Source organism: Quercus lobata, chromosome 4 (assembly GCF_001633185.2).
Source record: "Quercus lobata isolate SW786 chromosome 4, ValleyOak3.0 Primary Assembly, whole genome shotgun sequence".
Taxonomy (NCBI): Eukaryota; Viridiplantae; Streptophyta; class Magnoliopsida; order Fagales; family Fagaceae; genus Quercus; species Quercus lobata.
In genome coordinates, this window is record NC_044907.1 from 80430559 (window position 1) to 80457540 (window position 26982).

General features: G+C 32.4%; 1 protein-coding gene across 1 annotated transcript in view; it reads left to right on the forward strand.

The window, feature by feature from the left end:
- LOC115985898 (putative wall-associated receptor kinase-like 16) overlaps positions 1-26762 on the forward strand; it is a 66871-nt gene extending 40109 nt beyond the window's left edge. The window contains exons 2-3 of the mRNA XM_031108791.1: positions 23551-23715; positions 25564-26762. Coding sequence (XP_030964651.1) covers positions 23551-23715; positions 25564-26762 — 1364 coding nt within the window. The remainder of the gene's footprint in view (positions 1-23550; positions 23716-25563) is intronic.
- Positions 26763-26982: the final 220 nt, after the last annotated feature.

The window sequence follows — 26982 nt, forward strand, 5'->3', positions numbered from 1 at the left end:
AGAAAGAAAGAACTAAAGACCGAACCTAGGAGAAGAAAGGAAAAAAAAATAAAGGTCAAAAGGTGCGGTTGACCTAACTAGTGGGTCCCTCCATGTGTGTTTAATTACAAAAATGCTATTGAAAACGGAATTATGGAAACTGAAAACAGCTAAAATGTGTTTTCAGTTTCCATAACTCATAACTCTAAAATCAGAGAATTGAGTGATGAAAACAGAGTTATAGTGGTGCCAAATGGACTTATAGCTATGGATCCCACTATTTTTGAGTTATGAGTTATAGAAACAGAGATTTGAGTTATGGAATTTGATGAACCAAACAGCCTCTTAGTCTTCAAATTGCACTGATGTGACTAATTGTTGTTGAATAATACTAAATTACTAATTGGTTGAATATTAGTAACTGATGTTACTAATTGTCAGTCATTGGGTGGGTGGCTCAGTAATCACAAGTCATCGGTCTCAGTAAAAAAAAAAAAGTTGTAGTCTTCAAATTGCATTGATGTTACTAATTATTGTTGAATATTAGTAATGTATCTAACATCAGTTACTAATATTAGTAACTAATGTTACTAATTGCTGTTGAATATTAGTAACGTATCTAACATTAGTTACCAATATTAGTAACTAATGTTACTAATTGTCAGAGTATGATAGTCATAGTACACAAACCACATGGGTGAGTGGCTCAACAGGTCAGAGAAGACAACCCACGACAACTTGTATAGTTAATGTAAACGGTAATATTTTGGTTCAATGAGGATTCATTTAAGTTGAGTGACGTCATTTTGATAAGTCTATTAACTAAAGCTAGACGACATCATTTTGATCTTGCTTGTCTTCCTCCCAGAGCTTCAGCTTCCAAGTACCGTTTGTAATTAAATTGTATTCTCTTGATTATTACATGGGAAAATGTGTATTTCTAATCATAAATCTTTTTTTTAATAAACTTGAGCAAAAAGAAAGGGATGACATAAAACTTATTCGGATAACATGATTGCTACATATTTAATCGGTTGCCACACGTTTTGTCTATAACTTTACAAGTTGCATCAAAAAATTCTAATATAGTCCAAAATTCCAAGACTATAGCGATTAAAGAAAAAATGTTGAGACTTGAATTTTCAAAGTCTTTCGAAGTTCTAAAGAATGATCAAAGACTTGTTAAAATAGGATTTAAGTAGGAAAATTATTCAAATGATACTTTGCGCATGTTTTAAATCATTGATATACTAGATCCCTTCAACCATGAAAACAAGTAACACCATTAGAATACTTTAATTTTGCTAATGTATCACCAAATCTTTGGTCATTGTTTGAAACTTCCAAAGACTTGGAAAGCTATAGTCTTGAAATTTTGGACTATATAAAAATTGTTTGATGTAAATTATAGAATTACAAATTGAACATGTGAATTCATTGTACATGAGGAGATGTCAATTCAGCTACAAAACTCTTGGTCAGCATATAATCTTTTTTAGACCATAACAAAATTGTTCAACACATCAAACCATGAGGCATATGCTTATTGCCCCTACTCTGTGCATCTCTAATGTGGGAAAGAAAGCAAGGAAGGGACCTTTACAATGCTAAAAATATTTTGTTTTTGTTTTTGTTTTTGTTTTTATTTTTTGTTTTTTGTTTTTTTTTTTAATGTAAAAATCATATTTCTTGTTATTTGATAAATACTATGAAGAGATAAATTAGTATTGTTTTAAACTTTTAATCTTTTTAACCATCTTTTGATAATTTTGGTCAAAGTGCAAATAATTTTTTTTCATAAATACCCTTAAGTTATTACTATTTGTTATATAATAGACAACATTTTTCTAAATATGAATACACCCATATGTAATATTTTAATAACTACTAATTGGGGGGAGTTGGCTTAGGAGTAACAACTAAGAAAAATCTAATTAGTTGCTTTTATCTCTTAAAATTTTTATGAAAGAAAACGATATCATTCATTTTTTAAGTCATTGATACGCTAGATTCCTTCAACTTTCAAAACGTGTAAATTGAGAGGTCTTCTTCCACGAAATTTTCACGGTTTCAGTTTTCCACAAATAATCACAAGTCTTTAGTCTTAGTGAAAAAAAAGAAAAAGTCTTAGTCTTCAAATTGCACTGATGTGACTAATTGTTGTTGAATAATACTAAATTACTAATTGGTTGAATATTAGTAACTGATGTTACCAATTGTCAAAGATTTGGTGATACATTAGCAAGATTAAAGTATTCTAATGGTGTTACTTGTTTTCATGGTTGAATATGTGTTTTTGAGATTATTAGTTGGATTTTCTCATATTCTTGGCACTAGAGATATGCAATATTAGGGGAACTTTGTGTCCCACATGTGATGTGCAGTATGTTGTAGACTTTGTACACTCCATTTCTTTTAGAATGTGATTCTTATATGATATATTCTTTAGGAGCTTAATAAATACTGTGGCCTAAAATGAAAATACTATTGATGGCCAAGACGAAATTAAACAATTTTTTTATAAGTGATTTACAAACTTAAGGCATAAAGAAAAGAAATAAAGAAATCAAAGTGTGTACATAAAGTGAAAAGTTTTGAAGCCAAGTCTTTTATTGTTTTACATTTTCATAGAACTAGTCGCGAACCTGCGCGTTGCGCATGATAATTATTTTTATGGTGATTTTATTAAATTTTTTTATACAAATTAAACTAATTTAATAAATAGTAATGTATTTTGTAATTATATTTTTATTTATTATAAGAATAATCATAAATGTAATATAGGAACAATCATAAATCATAAAATTAATAATTTTTTTCGTACTAAAATGAAAAAAATACAAATTTTCTCAGAAATTCAAAAGGCAAGTTAACAAAAATATTTATTTATTTATATAAAATTTATAACATTTTTTGAATCATTAAAAAGAATATAAAATTTGGAAATTATTCTTTTAGTTTTAAACAAACTTTCTCAAACTTTTTTTTTTTTTTTTTTGCCAACAATCCAAAATACTGAAAAAAGTAACTAAAAAAATTAATAAAACTTAGCTATGATTAATTGGACCAATTAGGAAAACAATTTGTTGTTTATAATCTACTAAGGTTATTTTCTTTGCAGAAATTGTAATTTCATCCACCCAAAACATATTATCAAATAAAAAAATTATTAGCCAAACCTAAGAATTAAATTTCTATTTATGCATTGTTATAAAATAATAATAATAATAATAATTAAAGTAAAATTCCGAAAGATAAAATTTTTCTCTCATCCAATAATTTTTGTTTAGCCAACCTTTGCTTTTCTCTAAATAAATGGCATTATAGAGTACTTTTAATACAATTATTAAAAGTACTTTGTCCACCACAAAGGATAAAAAAATAAACAAAAATGATTAAAGTCTCATAGTTTAACATCTAAATTGAGTACTATAAAAATCATGTTATCAAATTACAATAACTACCAAATTAAATTATCCAAATCATGCTATGTAGTAGAATAATATTATATTTTTACATGCTATATTTAATCCTTTATAACGCAATAGGATAACATTTAACAATCAAAGAGAGAGAGAAAAAAAAACAAAACTGAATCCCATTAATCTAAAGTAGATTGAAGAATATAAAAAATTATCAACCTAAAGCGAAGATGCAAGAAAAATAAAAAATAAAAATCCACCCAAAAATTGTGTGTGTGAGAGAGAGAGAGAGAGAGTGAGAGAGAGAACCTTTTTTCTGTAAGGAAAAACTATACATAGAATGAAAGAGATAGTGACAAATTTATATTAAGAGGGTGTGAATAAGAAGAGATAAAAGTAGAAGAAGATGAAGGGAAAAATGAAGAATGATATTAATGTAGAAGGTAGTGGGGAGATGAGAAGGTGAGGGAAGGAGAAAGGTTGGAGAAGTAGTGGGGAGATGAAGAGATAAGGGATGGAGAAAGGTTGGAGAAGTGTAAATATGAAGTAAAAAAATATTTAAAAATAATTATAAGAAAATAGAAAGAAAAAAGATAATGACATGGATGCTGATGTGGCTCAATATGAGCGCAGCAGCATTAAACGTTATGCTTCAACTTTTAGTAATATATAGATATGCTGGCAATGAAGCATTGTTTGTTGCGTAGAAAACAAAGAACAAGTAGTAGTCTTGTTGAACAGAGATATGAGAAAAGTTGAGGCTCCTCATGCCTTGACAACTTAATGTTGGGTGGATCTAGCAAGACGTTGATGGCTTGACACCTTCTTAACAGCAGTGTCCTTCTCCCTTACAAAGCTCAAGTATTGTTTTGTTTTGTTTGTGTTCTTTTGTTTAACATTTTGGACCGAATATTAATACTGAATTTCTGGAACCAATCGATATAGTCCTGTAATTTGACTAGGACAGAATAGTGGGTTGTTTCTACTGTTCTTGTGGCCGGTACTAAAAGTTCAGGCCATACTGACATGTACGGTATGTTTTTGAAAACATTTCTTCAAATAGAATCGAATTGCAAAAAGAAATACATGTGGTTGAATATGGCTAATTTGTTGAGGATCCATAGCCGATCACAAATCTTGGGACTAGCGATTGGTAGTTATTGTAATATTTGTGCGATAGGAAGATGAATTATATTGGTTCTCATTTTCTTTATTTGCCAAGAGTCTTGTAGCTTGGTGACATAACTTGCTCTCCTTTATCAGGTAAACTAGGGTTCTTAATTTGAGTACTTTCCATCATTTAGATTCTCAGTTGAAATAGAACTCAACCAGTACTTTCTTTTCACATAATACTAGGATGGAAGGTGAGGTTGTGGTAATGATCCACTGAGTGTATGAGTAACTTACCAGTACAAGAAGACAAATTTGTTTTAGAGTTATATATATATATGTTCGTGTGTGTGAAACTTAAATTATCAATGCCTTTACACCGGCTTGTCTCCCCATTTGTAAATTTTTTATTCCTTCTTAGTTTTGCAAGGACTATCTCTATGTAGTTAAAAATGATTGGCTTATGAGATGTTGGTATTCTGTTGAAAAATGAAGGCTGGCTAATATTTTGTTGATATTGGGAATATATAGCAATGGAGAGCATTTTGTTCAAGTTTAATGATTCCAAATGATATAGAAGAAAAGTTGGATCCATTTTTGGTTCTTGCATAACAGTTGCTACCCCATACCCAATCCAATACAGCCAGCAGCAAGCTTGGTTGTGCTATATCTATATATATATATATATGCTGAGATTGAAAGAGGAACCCCAAGATTAGTCATTAACTACAAACCATTGAATAAGGTTTTAGAATGGATTAGGTATCCTATTCCCAATAAGAATGACCTTGTCCATAGGCTAAGTGGAGCTGTTGTGTTCTCCAAGTTTGACATGAAATCTGGGTTCTGGCAAATTCAGATTAGTGAGAATGATAGGTATAAAACTGCTTTTACCACTCCTTTTGGACATTATGAGTGGAATGTTATGCCATTTGGCCTTAAAAATGCTCCAAGCGAATTTCAAAATATCATGAATGACATTTTTAACTCTTTCAGTCACTTCACCATTGTTTATATTGATGATGTTCTTGTTTACTCTAGCTCCATTAACGAACACTGGAAACATTTGAATTCGTTTCTAGACACTATTAAAAGAAATGGTCTTGTTGTTTCAGCCAAGAAGGTTAAACTATTCCAAACCAAAGTTCGTTTTCTTGGCTATGATATCTCTGAAGGAAAAATTCGTCCTATAGATAGAGCTATCCAATTTGCTGATAAGTTTCCTGATGTTATCATTGACAAAACACAGCTCCAAAGATTTCTTGGGTCATTAAACTATGTTGCGGACTTTTACAAGGATATGAGGAAACAATGCAAACCTTTGTTTGATCGGTTAAAAAGTAATCCTCCTCCTTGGTCTGATGTTCATACTTCTCTTGTTAAACAAATCAAATCTCATGTTAAGACATTGCCTTGTCTTGGTATTCCTACTGTCGGTGCCTTCAAAATTGTTGAAACCGATGCCTCTGACGTTGGTTATGGTGGTATTCTAAAACAAAGAGTTTCTCCTGAGTCACCTGAACAAATTGTTCGTTTTTATTCTGGTATTTGGAATAATGCACAGTTAAATTATAGTACTATTAAAAAGGAAATTTTATCTATAGTACTATGTATTTCAAAATTTCAAAGTGATTTGTTAAACCAAAGGTTTCTGTTACGTATTGATTGCAAAAGTGCTAAATATGTTATTGAAAAAGATGTTGAAAATATTGCTTCAAAACATATTTTTGCCCGATGGCAAGCTATTTTGAGTGTTTTTGATTTTGATATTGAATATATTAAAGGATCTCAAAATGCTATCCCTGATTTCCTTACCCGTGAATTTCTGCAGTGTCCCAATGGCAAGTAGAAGGTCGAATGACAAGACACCTGCCACTACTAATCCAATTGTTAAAAAAGAACCTGTTTCCTCTTTGGATATTGTTAACCGTTTTACTCCCCTAGGTACCATTCCCAAACCTAATTATTCTTTTGTTTTAGCTTCACAATATGATCCTTATGCTTTAGCCACTGTTCACCAACCTGTTAAAACTATTTACCCTAATGCTTCCAATACTTCCCAGTATGTTAGAAAACAATATATCCAAAACCTGTTCTCCGTAGAGCCAAATAGGGCCTCCATCACTAACCCTTTTCGGCTTGCTACCAGTTATTTTCCTCCAAATTTTCACTGGATTCCGGAACACAGCCAAAAGACTGTCCAATATTATTCTGAAATGCTTCGACATGAGAATTCTATTGTTATCAAAGCCATAACTGATAAGGCTAATAATAATAAGATTATTTATCACAGTGCTTACATAAAAAATATTATTTCTGAAGAAATGTGGGGCCCCAACCCTGCCGCCACAAGAAGATTACCAAATTTCTCTATTCCCTATTCATATCATGATTATGTAACTGCCTGGTTCAGATTCATGCTCCACCAAAATGAAAATATGTCCCATTCATGGTTTATTAATTTTGATAAAGAATTTGATTCTGAACTCCCTCTCTGGTTCATCCGTTGGTGGACCCAATTTGGTTCAATTATTGAAATATTCCCTGTGCCATTAAAGGATTCTTTCCAAAATTTTTCATTAAGGTTCAGAACTGATGATCATGGAGCTAAGTTCACTCCCCTGCTTCATTTCACTAAAAAATACAAGGTTCCTTGGATTCTAAAATGGCAGTATGTTAAAGATGGTGATGTTCTCACTCGCTGTTGTTATGTTAAATGGTGGGATAAGTTTGCCCACACCCAATCCATCATTACCAATGTTGCCAGAGATTTCCCTTCCCCAAGTGCTTCCCCACTTCGAATCACTACTCCTATGCAAAAAGCTGTAATTGGTGCACCTGTTTCCTCATCCGCTAAAAGTGGTAAGCCGCCTGCAAAGACTAAGAAGAAGAGTTCTCCTCTAGATGCAATCCGCAAAGACCCTGATGCTTTATATGCCTTGCTCACTAAAATGGTTAAAGAAGATGAAGCTGCTGATTCAGATGATGAGAGATCCTCTCAAGCCTCTGTTTCAAAAGACCCTTACTAATTCAGATGATGAGAGATCCTCTCAAGCCTCTGTTTCAAAAGACCCTTACTACCCTTACAATCAGGAGTGGTTTGGTCATGATGACGAAGACGCTGAAGACTTAGCAAAAGATTGATTGAAAGCTTGATTCCCCTATTTGTCTGGCCTGCATAATGGCCAAAAATATTGCAATGCTTACTATCTGGTCAAATTCTACTGTTGATTTCCACCACTGATGATAATGTTCTGAAAAGATGATTCTCCTTGTTTCCCGTGACTTTCAGTCACACCAAGATCGCTTTCAACAAAATTATTACTGTTAACTTTTACTTTTCACTGTTAACTTTCACTGTTCACAAGTACTGTTTACTCAAAAATATTGCCTATTTAAGGGGGGTTGTCCCTTAAAGGTTTTTCAAGTCAAGTTTTACTTCTGAATTCTCTTCCCTTAGAACTAGCCTTCTTAGAGAGAGAACTCACCCTACTTCTACTACTACTACCTTGATTCATCCATATTCACCACAAACTTTGTAATCCTACAAACCTTGTAACTAGGACTAGTTCAAACTTTGTAACTATTAACTTGTACTGTTGAGATCTTGTATTCACTACTACTACTGTAAGTGTTTATTCTACTTTCAATAACAAGTATTTTCACTTCTATGTTCATTACTTTATTTGTTGCTACCACCACCTTGGACGGATTACCGCCATACCGGATAGTTCTAAATTGCTTTCATTTATTTTGAACTATTGTTCTTATTTACTTTTAATTATTTTGATATATACTGCTTGGCTGGTTCTACCGCCTTATTATTGTTCTTACATTCAAGTTATTTACTTTTAAGCTATTTATTTTCAAGTTCTTTACTTTATTTCCATTTACAATATTACTGTGCTTCCACTCACACTCTTCAACAGTGCGTCCCCTTCCCCTTTATGGTTTGTCTGAACAGGAAATCATTAATAAAATAAGTCACATGTCTATGGTTGGTATTGCTTATCAAAACAACCATGATCTTGATCAACCTGAAATTGTTAACTTGCTTCTTACTGGGTTTTCTGGTACTCTTCGTGGATGGTGGGATTCATACATCACTGAAGAATCCAAAGAGTCTATTAAACATGCTGTTAAAAAGAATGAGGAAGGTTTGCCTATTTTTGATGAAAGTATTGGTCGTGGTATTCCTGATGGTGTCAATACCTTGATCTATACTATCCTCAAACATTTTGTTGGTACTCCATCCAATATTTCGTCCCGTGTTTCTGATTATCTGAATAATCTGAGTTGTCCAACTATGTCTGATTACAGATGGTATCAAGATGTTTTTACTTCCAGGGTGATGCTCCGGAAAGATTGCCATAAGCCTTATTGGAAAGAAAAGTTTATTGACGGTCTGCCTCCTATCTTTGCTCATAAGGTAAAACAAGAACTAATGGGTAAAAATGATTCTATTGATTATGATAATTTAACTTATGGTGATATTTTCAGTACCATTAAAAAACTTGGTATTAATATGTGCAATGATGAAAAATTGTTAAAACACCAATTAAAGAATAAAAGAAAAGCTAAATATGAAATGGGAAATTTCTGTGAACAATATGGTTTGCCTCCTATTGCTCCTTCTAAGCAAAAAAGTAAAAAACATGATAAAAGCTATAAAAAATACAAAAATAACTTTGTTAAACCCAATGATTTCTATGCTAAAAAGAAAAAGGTTTCTAAAAAACATGTTAAACAGAGATCAAATAAAGGTAAATGTTTTAACTGTGGTAAACCTGGACACTTTAGTAAAGACTGTAAAGAAAAACCTGGTAAACTGAAAAACAAGTTCAACATGTTAAACATTGATGATAATGCGCAAGAAGAATTATTCAGAATCCTTGAATCAAACAACTCGTCTGATTCTTTGGAAGATGATTTCTCTTCTTCATCTGATTCTTGCTATCACTCTGCTGATGATTCTTCTGATTCTCCTAATATTAAAATTGGTTGTAGAGATTCTTGTTGCAATGTTATTAATGCTCTCACCAAAAGTGAAGAAGATGAAAAATTAATAATTCAACTAATAAACCAAATTCAAAACCCTGAACTCCAGAAAGAATATTTGGATAGGTTTAAGAAAAATTTGATAAGAGATGAAACTGGTAAAAAACCAAAATCTACTATAAGCTTTGAAGAAACTTTGGAAAGATTTAATAAAAAGAAATCTAAAGAACTAACTGTTAATGATCTCCAAAATGAAATTCATATTATTAAACATGAGATAAACGAATTAAGACATGAATTTAAAAGCATGAAAAGTGATAACCATAATCTCAAACAAGAATTGACAATGCTAAAACTTGATAAAGATCTTAATAAGTCCAGTAACGATCAAAATGAGCACAGTGATGGAAATGATTCCAGTCAACAGACTCTTCTTTCTGATAAAGGTACTCCTGATACTTTCATTAATCCCTAACTTGCTTTTGTTAATAAATTATTTCCTCCAAAATGGTTTACAAAGGTTAAAATTGTTGTTTCTCCTGATTATCATTTCACTGTTATTGCTATGATTGATTCTGGTGCAGATATGAACTGTATCCAAGAAGGATTAATTCCCTCAAAATATTTTGAGAAATCTACTGAAAGATTGGTTTCTGCTAATGGTTCTCAAATGAAAATTAAGTATGAATTGAATAATGCTCAGGTGTGCCATTATAATGTTTGCTTCAAGATTCCTTCTGTTCTTGTCAAAAATATGACTGATAAAGTGATTCTTGGTCTGCCATTTATTAATGCTTTGTATCCCTTTCTTGTTGAACATGATGGAATTACTACTGATCCATTCGGACAAAAAGTAAAATTCAAATTTGCTTCAAAGTTTGAGATTGATATTGATAATCTGTCTTATAAGAAAGACTCTCCCATGAATGAACTTGTTCAAGAACTAATAAATTCTGATGATTTTAAAGGTAATTTTCACGATACCAAAATGTTAAATACTATTCATTATCCTAACATTATCGATGATCCTTTGCAGGAACTGGACAATGATGCATGGATAAATACCGCTAATAAGTGGGATAATAATAATATTCATATTTATACCACTAGTAAGTGGATCATTATGGAAAGGAAAAACAAGGGAAAAGCTCCTGCACAGGACTATTTTCAAAACAAAGGCTTCCCAGCGGAACGACCTTTTAAATTGCATGAAGGCGTATCTTCTGGTGTAAAATCCAGTGGATCAATATCCCTTCAAAGAGATGTCCCAGCAGAGGTGACATACTCTAATGGTGATATATTAATTGCTTTACAGGAAGTTTTGTCAAGAAATCTACAATTCCACAATGGAACCTATTCAGAATTACCAGATTCTATTAAATTCATTCTTGATAACCTTCAGTTTGCTTTTACCAAAAACCACAGTAATGTTTTTCATAAAACCCTTAGAGCCCTTGAAATCCACCTTGTTAACCTTACTGCTCAAAATGAGATTCACATGAGCCATTATGGTAACCTTATTCCAAATAATGACCTTGCGTCAAATATTGACTTTGTTCCAGAAAACAACCCTATTTCAAGAAACGAGGCTCTTGTGAGCTGTCTCAAAGCCTACATTAGTCAACTCTTTGGTAAAGAGGAAATCCATTCGATGGATAAAAAGACTATAATGGGCACTGATTATGCTAGATTGAGTCTTAAGACCCAATCCATGTTAAGAAGTGCTGTTGCCAACTTGCCTTCAGATTTACAATCTCGTATTCTGGATAGCAAGGTTATGTCTAGGTCTTTTGACCTATGGTCCAAGTATTTCAGAAAACTTGTTACTGCTACTATTCCTGACCCTAATGAAATAGACGAAGGTGATAATGTTTTTATTCAACTTGAATGGGAAGATCACTTTGGGAGCAGTCTCAGAGTGTATGAAAAGAAACATCCATTTCCCGGTCTCCTTATTAATTTTGGTGATGGTTCATATTTCACTGATGAAGATTCAGATGATGGTGATGATGATGATCCTAATTCTAGCTGGCTTTCCCAAATGTTTGAATATGGCTTTGTTAGGTTTGTAAAGTTGACAAGTCATAAACAAGCCAGCCAACTTCCACAGATCATTCAGGATGCTATTAAAGGGTTTGAAAACTCTTCCACTAGACCGTTTGTTACCATTAGATGCTGGAGCACTCTACCAAAATGGGAGAGAAATAACTAGATGAATGTTAACCCCTCAAAGCATCTTATTCTCATCAATGGTCATACTCACCAAGGGCCTTGGTTCAAAGGCAATTCTCAATTGTCCTTTAAAGATCCTTCTGGTCTTGCAAAATGGTGGAGGAATTATTTTAATAATCAAATTCGCGAAGTTGCTCATAATCTATGGAAAAATTATCATTTCATAGGAAGCACAGGTAGAATTGCTGTTTTTGGTCCCAAACTCTACGCTGATGCCTTTGTTCACCTACAAACAAAAGATCATCCTAATCTAAACAGTCTCCTTATCCCAGGAAAAACCCCAAAGTTTGAGCCAATTTTATATTGTGGATTCTGTAATAAGTATGCTATTTACCATGAGCATTTTTGTGATTCTCCACAAGGTCCTTTTGATCCTTTTGATGGTTATCCCTCCGATGCTCCCTCTACTGACTGATGAGGTCACTACTATTTCGAGACTGGTGTTACTTTATTTGTCTGGCTTGCACAACAGCCAAGATAAAATATTGCTCTTCTCAAATATGTTGCGGAAAATCTGGTACTGGTTCATAATACTCCGGATTTTGCGGAAGATTTTGATTCTCTTATTTTTCTAGCCTGCACAATGGCCAATGCTCCAATATTTACTACTGTTAGAAGCTGGTTTTCCACTATTATGATGCTTCCAAAGGATGTTCACGTGAAGACAACAAAATGCATGCCTATTAGTTCCTTTTGTTGGTCTTTTTCTTATTGGCTTCTTTTGTCTCTAAAGGACACCAATGATGAAGCCTTGTTCCTACACTTATAGGGCACTACGGAGGATTCCCAAAATCCTACAAAATTCCTCACAAGATTGGGTCAAAAAAGAGGAGATATTCCAAATTTTACTATTCATCTGTCACTATTCACCTGTCACTATTCATCTGTCACTATTCACTGGTACTGTTCATCCGTTATTATTCATGACACTGTTCACTCCGAATTTTGCCTATTTAAGGGGGGTTGTCCCTTATGTTTGAAAGGTTTTTCAAGTCAAGTTTTACTTCTGAATTCTCTTCCCTTAGAACTAGCCTTCTTAGAGAGAGAACTCACCCTACTTCTACTACTACTACCTTGATTCATCCATATTCACCACAAACTTTGTAATCCTACAAACCTTGTAACTAGGACTAGTTCAAGCTTTGTAACTATTAACTTGTACTGTTGAGATCTTGTATTCACTACTACTACTGTAAATGTTTATTCTACTTTCAATAACAAGTATTTTCAATTCTATGTTCATTACTTTATTTGTTGCTACCACCACCTTGGACGGATTACCGCCATACCGGATGGTTCTAAATTGCTTTCATTTATTTTGAACTATTGTTCTTATTTACTTTTAATTATTTTGATATATACTGCTTGGCTGGTTCTACCGCCTTATTATTGTTCTTACATTCAAGTTATTTACTTTCAAGCTATTTATTTTCAAGTTCTTTACTTTATTTCCATTTACAATATTACTGTGCTTCCACTCACACTCTTCAACAGTGCGTCCCCTTCCCCTATATATTCTAATTTATTATTTTTTTGGGAGATATGTTAGTGCTAGATATGGCTAAGATAATTTGCCGCTTCAGTAGTTTTTATCAACTATTGCCCATTTGAATCAATATTTTTTTTTTTTTTTTTTTTTTTTTTTTTTTTTTTTTTTTTGTAGAAGTAATAACATGTAAAATATTATGATATTTGTATAATTTTTATTTACGTTCTAGGAACTCTTGTAAATATTTTCACTATCATGATAATTATTATTTATTTTCTAAGTAAAAACATTGAATTATATTATTGACTTATCTTTATATGCTAAAATTTTTAGATGTACCACCAATTTTTCTTCAACGAGCATTCTTTTTGGATTTTTGAAGCATGTTATGTCATTCACCACAAACAATATTGACAAGCCATTATGGTTTTTCACTTGAACACAAGATAACCTAAACCCAATCCAAACATGAATCCACATCCATATCCTAATAATACAGCTTTCCAATGAAACCAATTTCCAAACTCAAAATCATCATCGTGAAAGGTTAATAATGGCGATGGTTGTTGTCTGTCAACATTGTCACAAGTTCTTGTTAGTGGAAATCCACATAACCCCAAGTTTCCAAGGTAAGAAACATTTTCAAATGTATTGAATTGATTACCTCGCGGTATCATCCCCACAAGATGATTTTCTGATAGATTTAAAACTTCAAGTGATGTAATATCTGCTAACTATCCTGGAATTTCTCATGTGAGCATGTTTGAGGAGAGACCTAACCATTCAAGATTGCTCAAATTTCCCAATAATGGAGGCATATGACCTATAAAGGTAATTGTGCAGAAAGTTAAGCCCCTTGAGTGAGTTAAGCTTTCCAATAGACTTTGGAATCTCCCGCTTGAAACTATTGTTTGAGAAATCAATGATTGTAAAGAGATTTTTGATTTTCACCATTTCAATATAAAATCCTTTCATGGTGACCATCACAGAATCGTGATAATAACTTTCACCCATATATTTCAATTTACCATTATTTGCATTCATGCTCATCATGCCCTTGAAATGATTGAAAAACTTTGTTGGCAAAATGTTAGGTTTTGAGTTTGTAATGTTGGCAAACCATGACAAAAACTAAGTCTCATTGGTTTAGAATGGTTTACATTGAAGTCCAAGACAAAAAAAAAAACTCAAGTTTGAGATGAAAAAAAAATGAGTTACAATCTGTTTCGTTCAATTGGTACTTGATCGATCGAAAGTCATTCGATTGGTACTCGATCAATTGAAAGTCGCATATCAGCAAAAAATCAGCAGATGTAAAAAACCCATAACTTAACCGTTTGAAGCCCAAATCGCAAGCTGTTTTTTCTAGTATTTAAAGGGCATTATAAGCTAACCCTAGAAAGGGTTTTTAGAGTGCATCTTGTGCCTTTTTTGTCGATCTAGGGTTTTGTACCCAAAAGCTCTCTAAAGTCTTCTACCGTTGTTATTCCTTGAAGAATCTCAAGATCCGGTGTTGTAGAAGTTCCTGCATAAACGTCTAAGGAGATCCAAAACCTTCGAGTGGAGTCTCAAAGTCACAAGTGTGGGTGCTTATGTTGCAAAGGCCTAATAGAGAAGGAGTTCGTGGATTCGGAGCTTGCACGTGGTCGTGTCAATAAGTTCTACATATGGTAGCAATAGGATGTTAGTGGTCTAAGTCTTATTGTAAACTTCGATTCTCTATAGTGGATTTGCTTTTTACCTTGAGGATAGCTAAGTTAAATCCTCCCTAGGTTTTTTACCGGTTTGGTTTTCCTAAGTCATCATATCGTTGTGTTTTTTATATTTTCTGTTGCTTTGCATGATATGATTGTTTTGATTTAACCTAGATCTGAATAATAAACCTAAGTATTCACTTGGTTAATTAATTAGGTTAAACAATCTAGTTTATAGGGATCTAAAACATACACAAAAGACTATGGAAATCATTGTGAGAGAGGTCTATGATTTGTAAATTCGGGAAAGAGAATTTGGTCGTGGGATTGGCTATGGCACCATGAAATTTGTTTGATCGCAAAACAAGAACCCGTAACTCTGGAAGCTTTTCCAACCAATGTGGAAAGGTGCCATTTATATTGTTGTTACCAAGATCTAGAACTTCCAACCAACTGCAATTGATCAACAATCTTGGCAATGACCGTCCCAATTGATTGTCATTGAGGTTAAGACTTCTCAAGTAATTTCCCTTTGTAAAAGTTGCTGGAATGGTGCCATTAAGTTTGTTACTTCTCAAATCTAAGACTGTGAGAGAATCACTAAAGTTTCCCAAACACAAAGGAATCATGTTTCTCAAGTGATTATGAGACAAAACAAGGACGTCAAGGGAAGTGATATTACAAATCAGGGAAGGTATGTTTCCACTTAAATTAGTCCTTGAGACTGAAAAGAAATAAGTACCCAATGGAGGTATTGGAAGTGGTCCTTGAAGAAAATTGTAACTAAGATCAAGAACTTGCAAATTCTTCCAAGGAAGGTGCCTAATATTTGTCAAGGAGTTGTACAAAAGATTCAAGGAATACAAAGAATCCTTCCCCACCTCTTGCAATCACATGGGAATATTGCCTTTGATTTTGTTATTGGAAAGGTCTAAGATATCTAAATTTTCCATGGATTTTTTAAAATCCGGAGAGACACTTATGCTACAAGATGACAAATATAAATCCCAAAGTTAGGGCAAAGTATAGTCTACAATACTATAGGTGCTGATTGATAATAGAGGATCATATGAATTAATACACCATATTCCTTCAGCTATGAAAACGTGTGACACCATCGAAAGTTTTTATTTTTATTTTTATTTAGGGAAATACCATTAGAAAACATAAATCTTGATAGCGTTTTAACAAGTCTTTGATCATTTTTTGGAACTTCAAAAGACTTTAAAAATTCAAGCCTTGGAATTTTTCTCTTTGATCGCTATAATCTTGAAATTTTGGACTATATTAGAATTGTTTGATGCAACTTGCAAAGTTATAGACAAAACATGTGGCAACTGATTAAACATGTAGCAATCATGTTATCCGAATAAGTTTTATGTCATCCCTTTCTTTTTGCTTAAATTAATTGAAAATAATAATTTATGATTAGATATACTCATTTTTCCTATGTAATAATCAAGAAAATTCATTTTAACATAATACATTTAATTACAAATGGTACTTGGAAGCTGAAGCTTTGGGAGGAAGACAAACAAGATCAAAATAAGGTTAAAAGACTTATCAAACGACGTCACTCAACTTAAATGAATCCTCATTGAACCAAAACATTATCGTTTACATTAACTATACGGTACCGTTTCGTAGCTGAGTTGGAATTTGACCATTAGAAACATAGCAGTTAGAATCTCCTTTTCCCCATTCGTTTGAGAGGGGATGTTGAATTAGACGAGATCATGGTGGTTAGACAAAGACTAGGTGAAATGCACGCTGGTTAAATGAAAGATATCTATCAATTTGTACACCAGAAAACAAAATACAACTATTCTTACTATAATGCATAATGAAAGATATTTGTCATCAATTTGTGTGGAAGAAAATAAAATAAAATAATTTTTACTAAAAGCCATTGAAAACATGTGGTATAGGTTATATTTCCAGTTAATGCTTCTCAAGTTTTTGGTCATTGTTTGGAACTCGCAAAGACTTTGAAAAGTTGTAGTCGTGGAATTTTGGACTGTATAAGAATTGTTTGATACTGATTGTGGAGTTGCGGAGATAATGCGTAGATATTATGTTATCCGGGTCCCTCTATTATTCATGCTAGATTGAGAGTGTAGCAATCAAGTTTTTGGGCCAGTTTTAGTTTTATGTCATTTGTTTTTCTTTCCTCAAATATTTTATTATTAAAAAAAATTGGTATGCTTACAATTATCGAGAAAGTTCAACAAAATTATTTATTTATAACGATATTATTTAAGATTAAATTTACAATTAAATTCTCTCTCTCTCTCTCTCTCTCTCTCTCTCTCTCTCTCTCTCTCTCTCTATATATATATATATATATATATGATTGGTTTAAGGCATCCTATAATTTATAACTTATCTTTTGTTCTTTCACCAAGTCATGTCATTGTTCAAAACTTCCAAAGACTAGAAAAGTTGTAATCTTAGAATTTTGGACTATATAAATTCTTATGATGCAAATGGCAAAATTGCAAACTAAACGTGTGGACATTGAACATGTAACAATAATGTTATTTGGGTCCCTTTGTTAAACCAAGCCAAAATGAATATGTAGAAATCATGTAATCTAAGTCAATTTTACGTCATCTATTTATTTTTTCTCGAAATAAATTAGAAAAAAAAAGAAAAAGAAAAAGAAAAACTAATTTATAAGTTCAGATCTACATGCAATGATCCTTTGCAATAATCAAGAAAAATCAATAAAAGTTGTTTTTATACATATTTATTCAGGTTTAAACTACAAAATACATAACTTTAATATGTTTTCAAATTTTACATTCAAATTTGATTTCCCCCCATTTTAGTCTTTCAACTAAAATCTATTATCAATTTAGTCATTCTAGAAATTTTGTCCAATCTCACCATAAGTTTTAGATTTTTCACTTTATATAACGATGTTGTTTTAGTGAAACCTATGAAGTGGATCAAATGGAAAAGCTAAATTAAAAATGAATGAAAATTAAAGGACTCAAATAAAAAAAAATTAAAACCAAAAAAAAAAAACAGTGAAAAAAAACACCAAGTTGAGAACAATGCAAAATTTGAGTAAAATTTGTAATTTAGCCTTATTTAATGAGTTTTATTCAATAAATCAATTAGATAATTTATAGAGAAGGATAAACCTAATTTAATTAAAATTTATTTAGAGAAAATCAAACCTAAGTTAATCCAAACTATATACACTATGTTTTGTGTATTGTTGCATAATCTTAAAAAAAAAAAAAAAAAAAAAAAAAAAAAAAAAAAAAAAAACCATGAATTATGATTTGCTCAAATTAAAACTCCAAAAAGTTGTCAGGCTCTATACTTTCTTAGAAGAGAGGAAAGTATCACTAATCTTCGCACTAATGATGGTGTTGATGGATGTAATAAATCCTAAAACTACTTGGGTTGGTGTCTATGAATGATTTCTATATATACAGACTTAAAGTGGTTTGTGTATGCTGTGAAAGGGTGATGAAAAATTGAAAAAAATAGAAAGTGAATTTTATGGCTATGGGTATGTAACCTAAGCTTTAAAGGTTTTCAGCCTAGAGGCACCCAGTGGGAGACCATAAGGTCAAAAACCACGATTATCAGGCACAATTAAATTCTAATCCCTAGTGTTAGTGTATTTTATGGGTTGGGTTTTTCTTTCCCTTCTCAACTCTCATTATCTTTTAGAAAAGACTTTAAGCCAGTAAAATGTGTCAAAAAGTCTTTGGCCCATGACATGGAAAATTAAGGTCTCATGTCTCCTCAAAAAGACAAAATTAAGGTCTTGTGGGTCACTCCACTCTATTGACTAGCGTGAATTGTGGTATGTGGAACTGTTGTCACTTGTCAAAGACATGGAAAATTTAATCTCTTGTGGGTTATAGTATTATTATTATTATTTTTTTTTTTTGACTAGATGGGTTACTCTAATTTTTTATTTTTTTATCAGAACTAGTTTTGAAAGTGAAAAAAAATCAGATTATCCAGCTTAGATTTTAAAAACTAAAAACTCCTTATAAACAAGTATCATAATAATCCCATATACTTTAGATCTAGATTCACTCATATTGGTACCCACAGTGGATATATTTGTCACTGTCTATTTAGGACCATCAGCTTATAAAAATAACTAACCTATGACATTTACGCTAGACATTTTTTTTTTTTTTGGGGTAAAAAATGCTAGACATTTAGCACATTGTAAAGGACCCACCCAGCAAATAAGAAATAAGGCATCCTCTTAAGGTATGAATTTGAGGTATAAATTGGCTGAAATATAAGCACTTTGGAAAACACCCATTGGAGAATCTTTTTTTTTTTTTGTTGAGAAACACACCCATTGGAGGATCGAAACACCATCTCTGATTCTATCTTGCTGGACAGTCAAGATAACGATTCTGTCTAATGCCTTGTAATCTTGCTGTTTGTGTTTTAGATTTTAGTAGTCTTTTTGTTCATCAAAAAAATCTGGAAGGTCCAATTTGGTGTTGCATTTTCAATTTCATGTATCATACTCAATTTCTTTTTGGTAGAAAAAAAGGGGAAGGGGGGGGGGGGGGGGGGGATTTCTTATGACTGACTATTTTCAATATGATTCAATGAAATACACTTCAAAAAGAATAATAAAAATAATAATTTCATTGTTTTCTTTTTCCTCTTTCTATTTGTTATGGAAAAAAATTGAAAATACTAAAATATGTTGTTACTAGGATTTGAACTTTAATGCTAACTAATTAAATGAGACAGATTTATTAAATTAAATGCATATTTTCATTAACTTTTGAAAATTAGAAACTGAAAACAACTTTTTGCATGTTTTCAGTTTCCTTCACAAATTGAGTTTTAAGAATAGTTTTTGTTTTCTATTCATTTTCGGTTGCCAAACAAATTATTTAGTTTCAAAAATAGAAATTTTTTTTTTGAAAATAGAAAATAAGGGAAACAAATAGTTACCAAACATACTCTAAGACTTTACGAAAATTAAAATCACAAACTTATTTAGGGTTTAAGATTTCAGCAAAAGAAAAATTCTTCAAATTTAATTTTAACATTTTGGAGCTAAAGGAACTCTTCAGTTAGATTTTGTTTGCAGCTTCCTCCTTAAGTTCTTTTCATTTAATTTGCCTATCATCTCCGTAGCTAATGGAAGAACCAAAATCAACTATTAGTCACATCTAAAGCCTTTATGAGTTCTCAAAATAAAAGAAAAATAAATCTGAATGCAACGTCCATTGAAAACTCATCTAACATATAGTCAATCTCTACTTGAACTTTGTTACTAGAGTTAAGCAACTGTATGAGCCTTCCAAAATATGTGTACATTTTATAATATTTTAATAAGTTAATGAGGGTAGTGGACTTATGAGGAAAACAGTCTTCCAAAATAACAGATAAGAAAAGTTTAATTAGTAGCTTCATCTCCTAAAATTTGTGTGGGAGAAAATAATTGTGACTCTTTTTAAGTCATTGATATGTCAAATACTTTTAGGGTCCATTTGGATTGAACTTATTGTTATTGAAACTAAAAATTAAAAACTGAAAATACTGTAGCAAAATAATTTTTAAATGTATAAATAGTATCGTGGGACCTATTTTTAATATTTTTTAATATACGAACAGTGCTGCTACAATGATGAATAGTGTATAAATAGTGACAGAACAGTATGTGAATAGTAAAAATTGTCTCATGAACAGTAAAATCACTGTTCATGCGAAAAAAAAAAGAAAAAAAAAAAAGACTGAAAACGTGTTGCAAAACGTAGACGTAAGATTAAGTTGAATCCAAACGCCCTCTTAATCATAAAAAACGAGTGACACCACCATTAAAAGTCTTTAATCTTGTTAACCTCTCGCTGAGTCTTTGGTCATTGTTCAAAACTTCCAAAGTCTTTTGGTCATTGTATGAAATTTCAAAGACTTGATTGCAAAGTTTGAAGCCGATGAAGCATATATGAATTGAACAAACGTCAGACTTGACCGGGCTGCTTTCCATATGGTTATAAAAAGTCCAACATCTACGCAAAATTTTCCATGTACAAACACAATAATCCTACCTCCTCTCCTTGGGAAATATTGGGGGATATGGGTTTCCTTGAGACTCTTATACAAATCACTTGCGTTGGTGTGATTTTATCTGAATTGGCAGTCGCAGTTGGAAGATTTCCTTATCCTATAGCGCGGCCAAACTGCTCTGACATGTGTGGAAATATGGAAATTCCATATCCATTAATTTATATGTAATTACTATCTACCATCCCCTATCTAAATTAATTTTTCAAAAATAATTATTATTATAATAAGGTAAAAGTTATAATAATTTTGTTTTGTTATTTGTTATTTGTTTTTTTTGTTTTCCAGTACTTTGAAACTTGAAAAATATTAAACCCATTGACATGATTGGACAGAGCCGTAGTTTTAAAAAATCAGACCGGATAGGCCGGTTCAACCGAAAATCAAGACCAAAAATGGTTCTTTGACTATATTGCTTTTTAAAACCAAGGATAGAATTTGACAAAATGATTAAATTAAAAATAGATTATTTTGCAGGGGTTGAAATGTTTTTTTTTTTGGGACCTCAATTGAAAGTAGGTCAAGAGTTAGAGTGTATAACTTATAAATTATAAAACACAAAAATAGGAACTCTTTTAAACTTGTTATGTGCAATAGTTTTCCATTTCATTTCAATAATGTCACTGCTTTTCAATGTGCTAATAGCTTGTTTAGATGAATAGAGAGTAGAGGGGAGTAGAGTAGAGAGAGAGAGAGAGAAAATTAAATTACCTTATTTGGATATTTTTTAAGGGAGGAGGGGGAGGGATTTGGAAAAGTTTGGAGGGGTTTTAATTACTTCTAACCCCTAATTTTTAATTTCCTTAAATTGGAGAGACTTAAAGGGAAAGTAAAGCATAGAAATGCTTGCCCAAATGAATTATTAAATTTATCATTACCATATTAACAAAATTACAAATTATGAAAAGACTAATTATCCCTCTTCCCCTTACTTAATTTTAGAAACATCCAAACAAAGTGGAGGATAATAATTCCTCTCTACTCTCTTCTCCTCTACTCTCCTCTCCCTCCAAACTTCCAAACATAGCATAAAAGAATAATTTTACTATTTGTTTAAGAAAAAAAAATCATGATCTTGAATATGCCATTGCTCTTGATTAATTATAGTGCTTTCAAGTTACTTAGCGATGGACATTTACATCTACAGACATTAACAAATGTGAAAACCCCAATAACTGCAACCACCTGGGACAAGAGTGGAGGATAACCATTCCCCTTTACTCTCCTCTCCCTCCAAACTTCCAAACATATTATAAATAGACATGGCAAAAAGGGTCAGAATTTTCTGACCTGACCCGAAAAATACCTGACTCAAACCCGATTTTTTTGACCCGAAGCAAAAATGGGTTGACTCGTGACCCGACCCGTGTTTTTTTACGGGTCAACCCGACCCGACCCGAACTCAAACCATTTTTTTAAAACTTTTTTTTTGGGTAAAAAAAATAGTAAAATTAAGACAATATTGGGTTAATTGTTTATTATGAGCTTTAAGGAAACAATTGATACATTTACATAACTGCATGCAAATTAATTGAAAGATAAATAGTTGAGTATTCTATAATGAGTAAAGATTTTTAGATATCAAATAGTAAAGTACTTGCCAAGATAATCTAGTTACAGTAGAGTTAAAAATATAAAATTAAAATTGTAGACATGTATGAGAAACATTCACAAGTGTGAAAATAGTGAAGCCAAAGTATCAAATTAGCATAAATTATGAATGCTTAGACCTATATTTTTAACAATTTATGTCCCAAATAAACGGTTTTTCAAAATAAACTATGATATTTCCTAGAGTGTGTGTTGCTTAACAATGATATGATATTCATAAAAGAGACCATGTATAAATAAGTAAACAATCAAACTTTAATGTATATCTCAATTGAAATAGAGTGACAACCACAATTGATAATAGATTATAAAATTAATTTTCAAGATTGTAAATTTCTTATATGTTTTTATTATTTTTCAAATGAGTTATCCAATAAGTCATTTGTAATTTTGTTTTATATTTTGGAATGTAAATATTGTGTAGAAATAAAACTTGTGTATTTGTTTTACTTATCTTTGTATTATTTTATTTTAGATAGCAATGTTAGGATTTGTATAATTTTAAAATTATTGAATAAGTTATAATAAGCTTAACCGAGTTCATTCTTGATATAAGTGGTGAATTCAAAATAATGCATTTTACATCAAGTAATTTGTTGCATAACTTTCCAAATGGCAAATACATGTTGTTTTCTTTATTTAAAAAAAAAAAGAAAAAAAAAAGTGAAAAATATGGGTCAACCCGACTCGACCCGCAACCCGATTGACCCAAACCCGTTTTAACCCGCTCAAAATGACTAGTTTTTGACCTGTGACCCGCAACCCGATTGACCCGACTCGAACCCGACCCGACCCGCACGTTTTGCCACGTCTAATTATAAAAGAATAATTTTACTTTTTGTTTAAGAAAAAAAAAAAAAAAAATCATGATCTTGAATATGCCATTGCTTTGATTAATTATAGTGCTTTCAAGTTATTTAACGATGGACTTTTACATCTACAGACATTGACGAATGTAAAAACCCCAATAACTGTAACCACCTGGGACAAGAGTGTATTAACAAACCAAGAAAATTTACGTGTGTTTGTATCAAGGGGTACCATTTGGACCAAAGTGCAGGAGTCTGTGTTGCCAATCAATCATCACTACAAGTTAAACTTTTGGTTGGTAAGTATATCTACTATATTGCACCCTCACACATTTGGATTGCTATGCTTCAGGAATTTGCACTAGATTGTGAGTTAAGCTTCTCCTTCTTTTTTGGTACAAACTTTGGTTTTTTTTTTTTTTTTTTTTTTTTTTTTTTTGTATTTGTATTTGTATTTGTATTTGTTTTGTTTTGGGGTACAAACTTCTCTATTTGGTAGCAGAGAATGTTGCGAAGAGTAGGAGTGTCCACGGGTCGGGCCAGGTCGGGTTTGTGCCCAACCTGGACTCGACCTGACCTTCTCGGGTGGGGAAAATTTCGACCCGCAACTGACCCGTGGGAAGTTTCAGATCAACCGGGTCGGGTTGTATCAGGTTTTGGGTAATAATCGATCGGTTTCGAGTTTTGTGATTTCGTCGAATTTTGGTTGGATCTTGTCAGATCTGGCCAAATCTAACGAGATTTGGCCGATATTCCTTCGTATCTATGGAAATCTGGCTGAGATTTGGCCGAAATCTAACAAGATTTGGCCGAGTTAGAGTTGAGCTTACTGGAGTTTGGCCGAGTTTAAGTAGACTTGGGCTAGATTCGCCAAAATTAAGCATATCTAAGTGAGGATTTGAACGGATTTGAGTAAAGGAAGGCCAAACGTGGTTGAATCAAAGCTAAGAAGCCCAAATGTCGCTAGATTTCGGCCTTCTTTTTGAGGTTTTATTGGGTGAGTTGGGTAGATCGGGTTTTTGAGGACGAAACTGCCACTCAACCCGCCAGGGTCGAGTTGTGAAGATTGGGACCCGTCATCGACCCGTCAGAGGTGTCGGTCCGGCCGTGACGGGTTAGTTTCAATCGAGCTGATTGGTTTCAGGGGGTCTTCGGCTACTCTGGACACCCCTAGCAAAGAGGAACGATCCTCTTATAAGGGTTTAAAATATTTTAAACGGTAAAACAAAGAAACGGTACAATAAGTACAACGCATTAGGTTTCTCAATTAAATTTAAACAATTAGGTATTTGCAATTTTGCATGGTGCAATAACTATGGCTATTACATCAAATCCAAATCCGATGATGAGTCTCTTAGTCTCTTATGTTGGCCATCAATTTCATTCATGGCATTTACCACATGCTCTTGAACATTTCTGCCTTGGCCAGAGTCCATGACATTTACCACCTCTGGTTATTTTAGGACCATATCATTTCCCACAACTATCTTATGTAGTGAACTATGATTAGCTGTTTTTCACTTTCACATAAATTTATTATTTTTTTTCTATCACTTATAGTAAGTTACATAGAATAGTTGTGGAAAATTGTACAGCAAAGTCTATTGTCATAGATTTTTTGTTACCACTGGTACCTTCTTTCTTGGAATTCTCACTGAGTTGCGACGTTTGTACACTCCTGGCTAAAATTGTCTTCCAATCGTCGTCGTTTTCGATTTGGTGGGTGGCAACATTGGAGGATCTAATATTGGGCCCAATCGTTCAACGTTGAATGTTAACGTTTAGATTATGTACTTTTCCCTTTTTTTTTCTTTTTTTTTTTTTTCAAGAATAAGTATCCTTTTTTTTATGAAAATAAGTATCCATGTTAAACTAACTAATTAATGATTTTTTTTTTTTTAAAGGGAAAAACTATGCCAGATTAACTAATGCGAAATAGTCAATAAATAATGACTCGTTGCAAAATTGTAATCTATCTGCCCATGGGGCCTCTAAGAACGGTATAGATTATAGAGTCCATTAATAATGTTTTATTTCTTTCAAATGTACTTGATCTCATAAGCTTCATCATTTTGATTCTCAGTTGCTCGAAGTTGTACTCGATACATAAGCAAAAAATACTAATATTCTATTTCTTTCAAGTGTAGGTGTTGGCATAAGCTTCATAGTTATGCTTGTCTGTAGCTCTTGGCTGTACTTGATGGTTAAGCAAAGAAAGTTAATCAAGCTTAGACAAAGGTTCTTTGAACAAAATGGGGGTTTAATTTTACAACAAAAACTCTCCAAAGCAGAAAATTCAACTGCAACAGCCAAAATCTTCACTACAGAAGAATTGAAAAAGGCTACCAACAATTATGATGAAACTTTAATTATTGGCCGAGGAGGGTTTGGTACAGTTTATAAGGGACTTTTGCCAGATAATAGGATTGTGGCCATCAAGAAGTCCAAAACAGTCAATGAAAGACAAATTGAGCAATTCATTAATGAGGTAGTTGTACTTTCCCAAATTAATCATAGGAATGTAGTTAAACTATTAGGTTGTTGTTTGGAGACACAAATTCCTTTACTAGTCTACGAATTCATACCCAATGGTACTCTTTTTGAGTACATTCATCACAAAAACAAGGCATCCACTGTATCATGGGAAATTCGTCTTAGGATAGCTGCAGAAACTGCAGAAGCATTATCATATTTGCACTTTGCAGCTTCTCCACCAATAATCCATAGAGATGTTAAGTCTTCAAACATATTGTTGGATAGTACTCACACAGCAAAGGTATCAGATTTTGGAGCTTCAAGATTAGTTCCACTAGACCAAACACAATTAGCTACAATGATGCAAGGAACTTTGGGATACTTGGATCCTGAATACATGCAAACAAGTCAATTGACAGAGAAAAGTGATGTTTATAGCTTTGGAGTGGTCCTCGTAGAGTTATTAATGGGAGAAAAGGCTCTTTCATTTGATAAGCCAGAGGAGGAAAGAAGTCTAGCTATACGTTTTCTATCTTTTTTGAATGATAATAGATTGTTTGAAATTCTTGAAAAACATATAGCGAAAGAAGGAAAGGCTGAGCAATTAAAGGAAGTGGCAAATCTTGCAAAGAGGTGCTTACAATTGAAAGGGCAAGATCGGCCTACTATGAAGGAGGTAGCAACCGAATTGGAGGGTTTAAGAAAGATGGAGATGCATTCATGGGTCAATGTTGATTCCAACTCAAAAGAAACCGAATTCTTACTCGGGGAGACATCAGATTCTTACAAATATAATGTTAGTAATAAAAGTACTAATGTGTACGATAGTGTGAGAGACCATTTAATATTTGACTTAGATGATGGGAGATGATCTTAGCTTGATAGTGTATCTTTAATAAATGTCGAATTGTAATGTGTACTTTCTTGTGTCCATTTTTCCTTCTTTTTTTATCATTCTCTTTTTCTTTTTTTAAGAGCTTTTTCCTAAAATATTGTTTTTGTCCCTAATAATAATACTACTTTCTATAGATATTGATGTCCATAAGTGATGTCCATTTTTTTTTCTTTTCATTTTTATTCGTGCAACATTT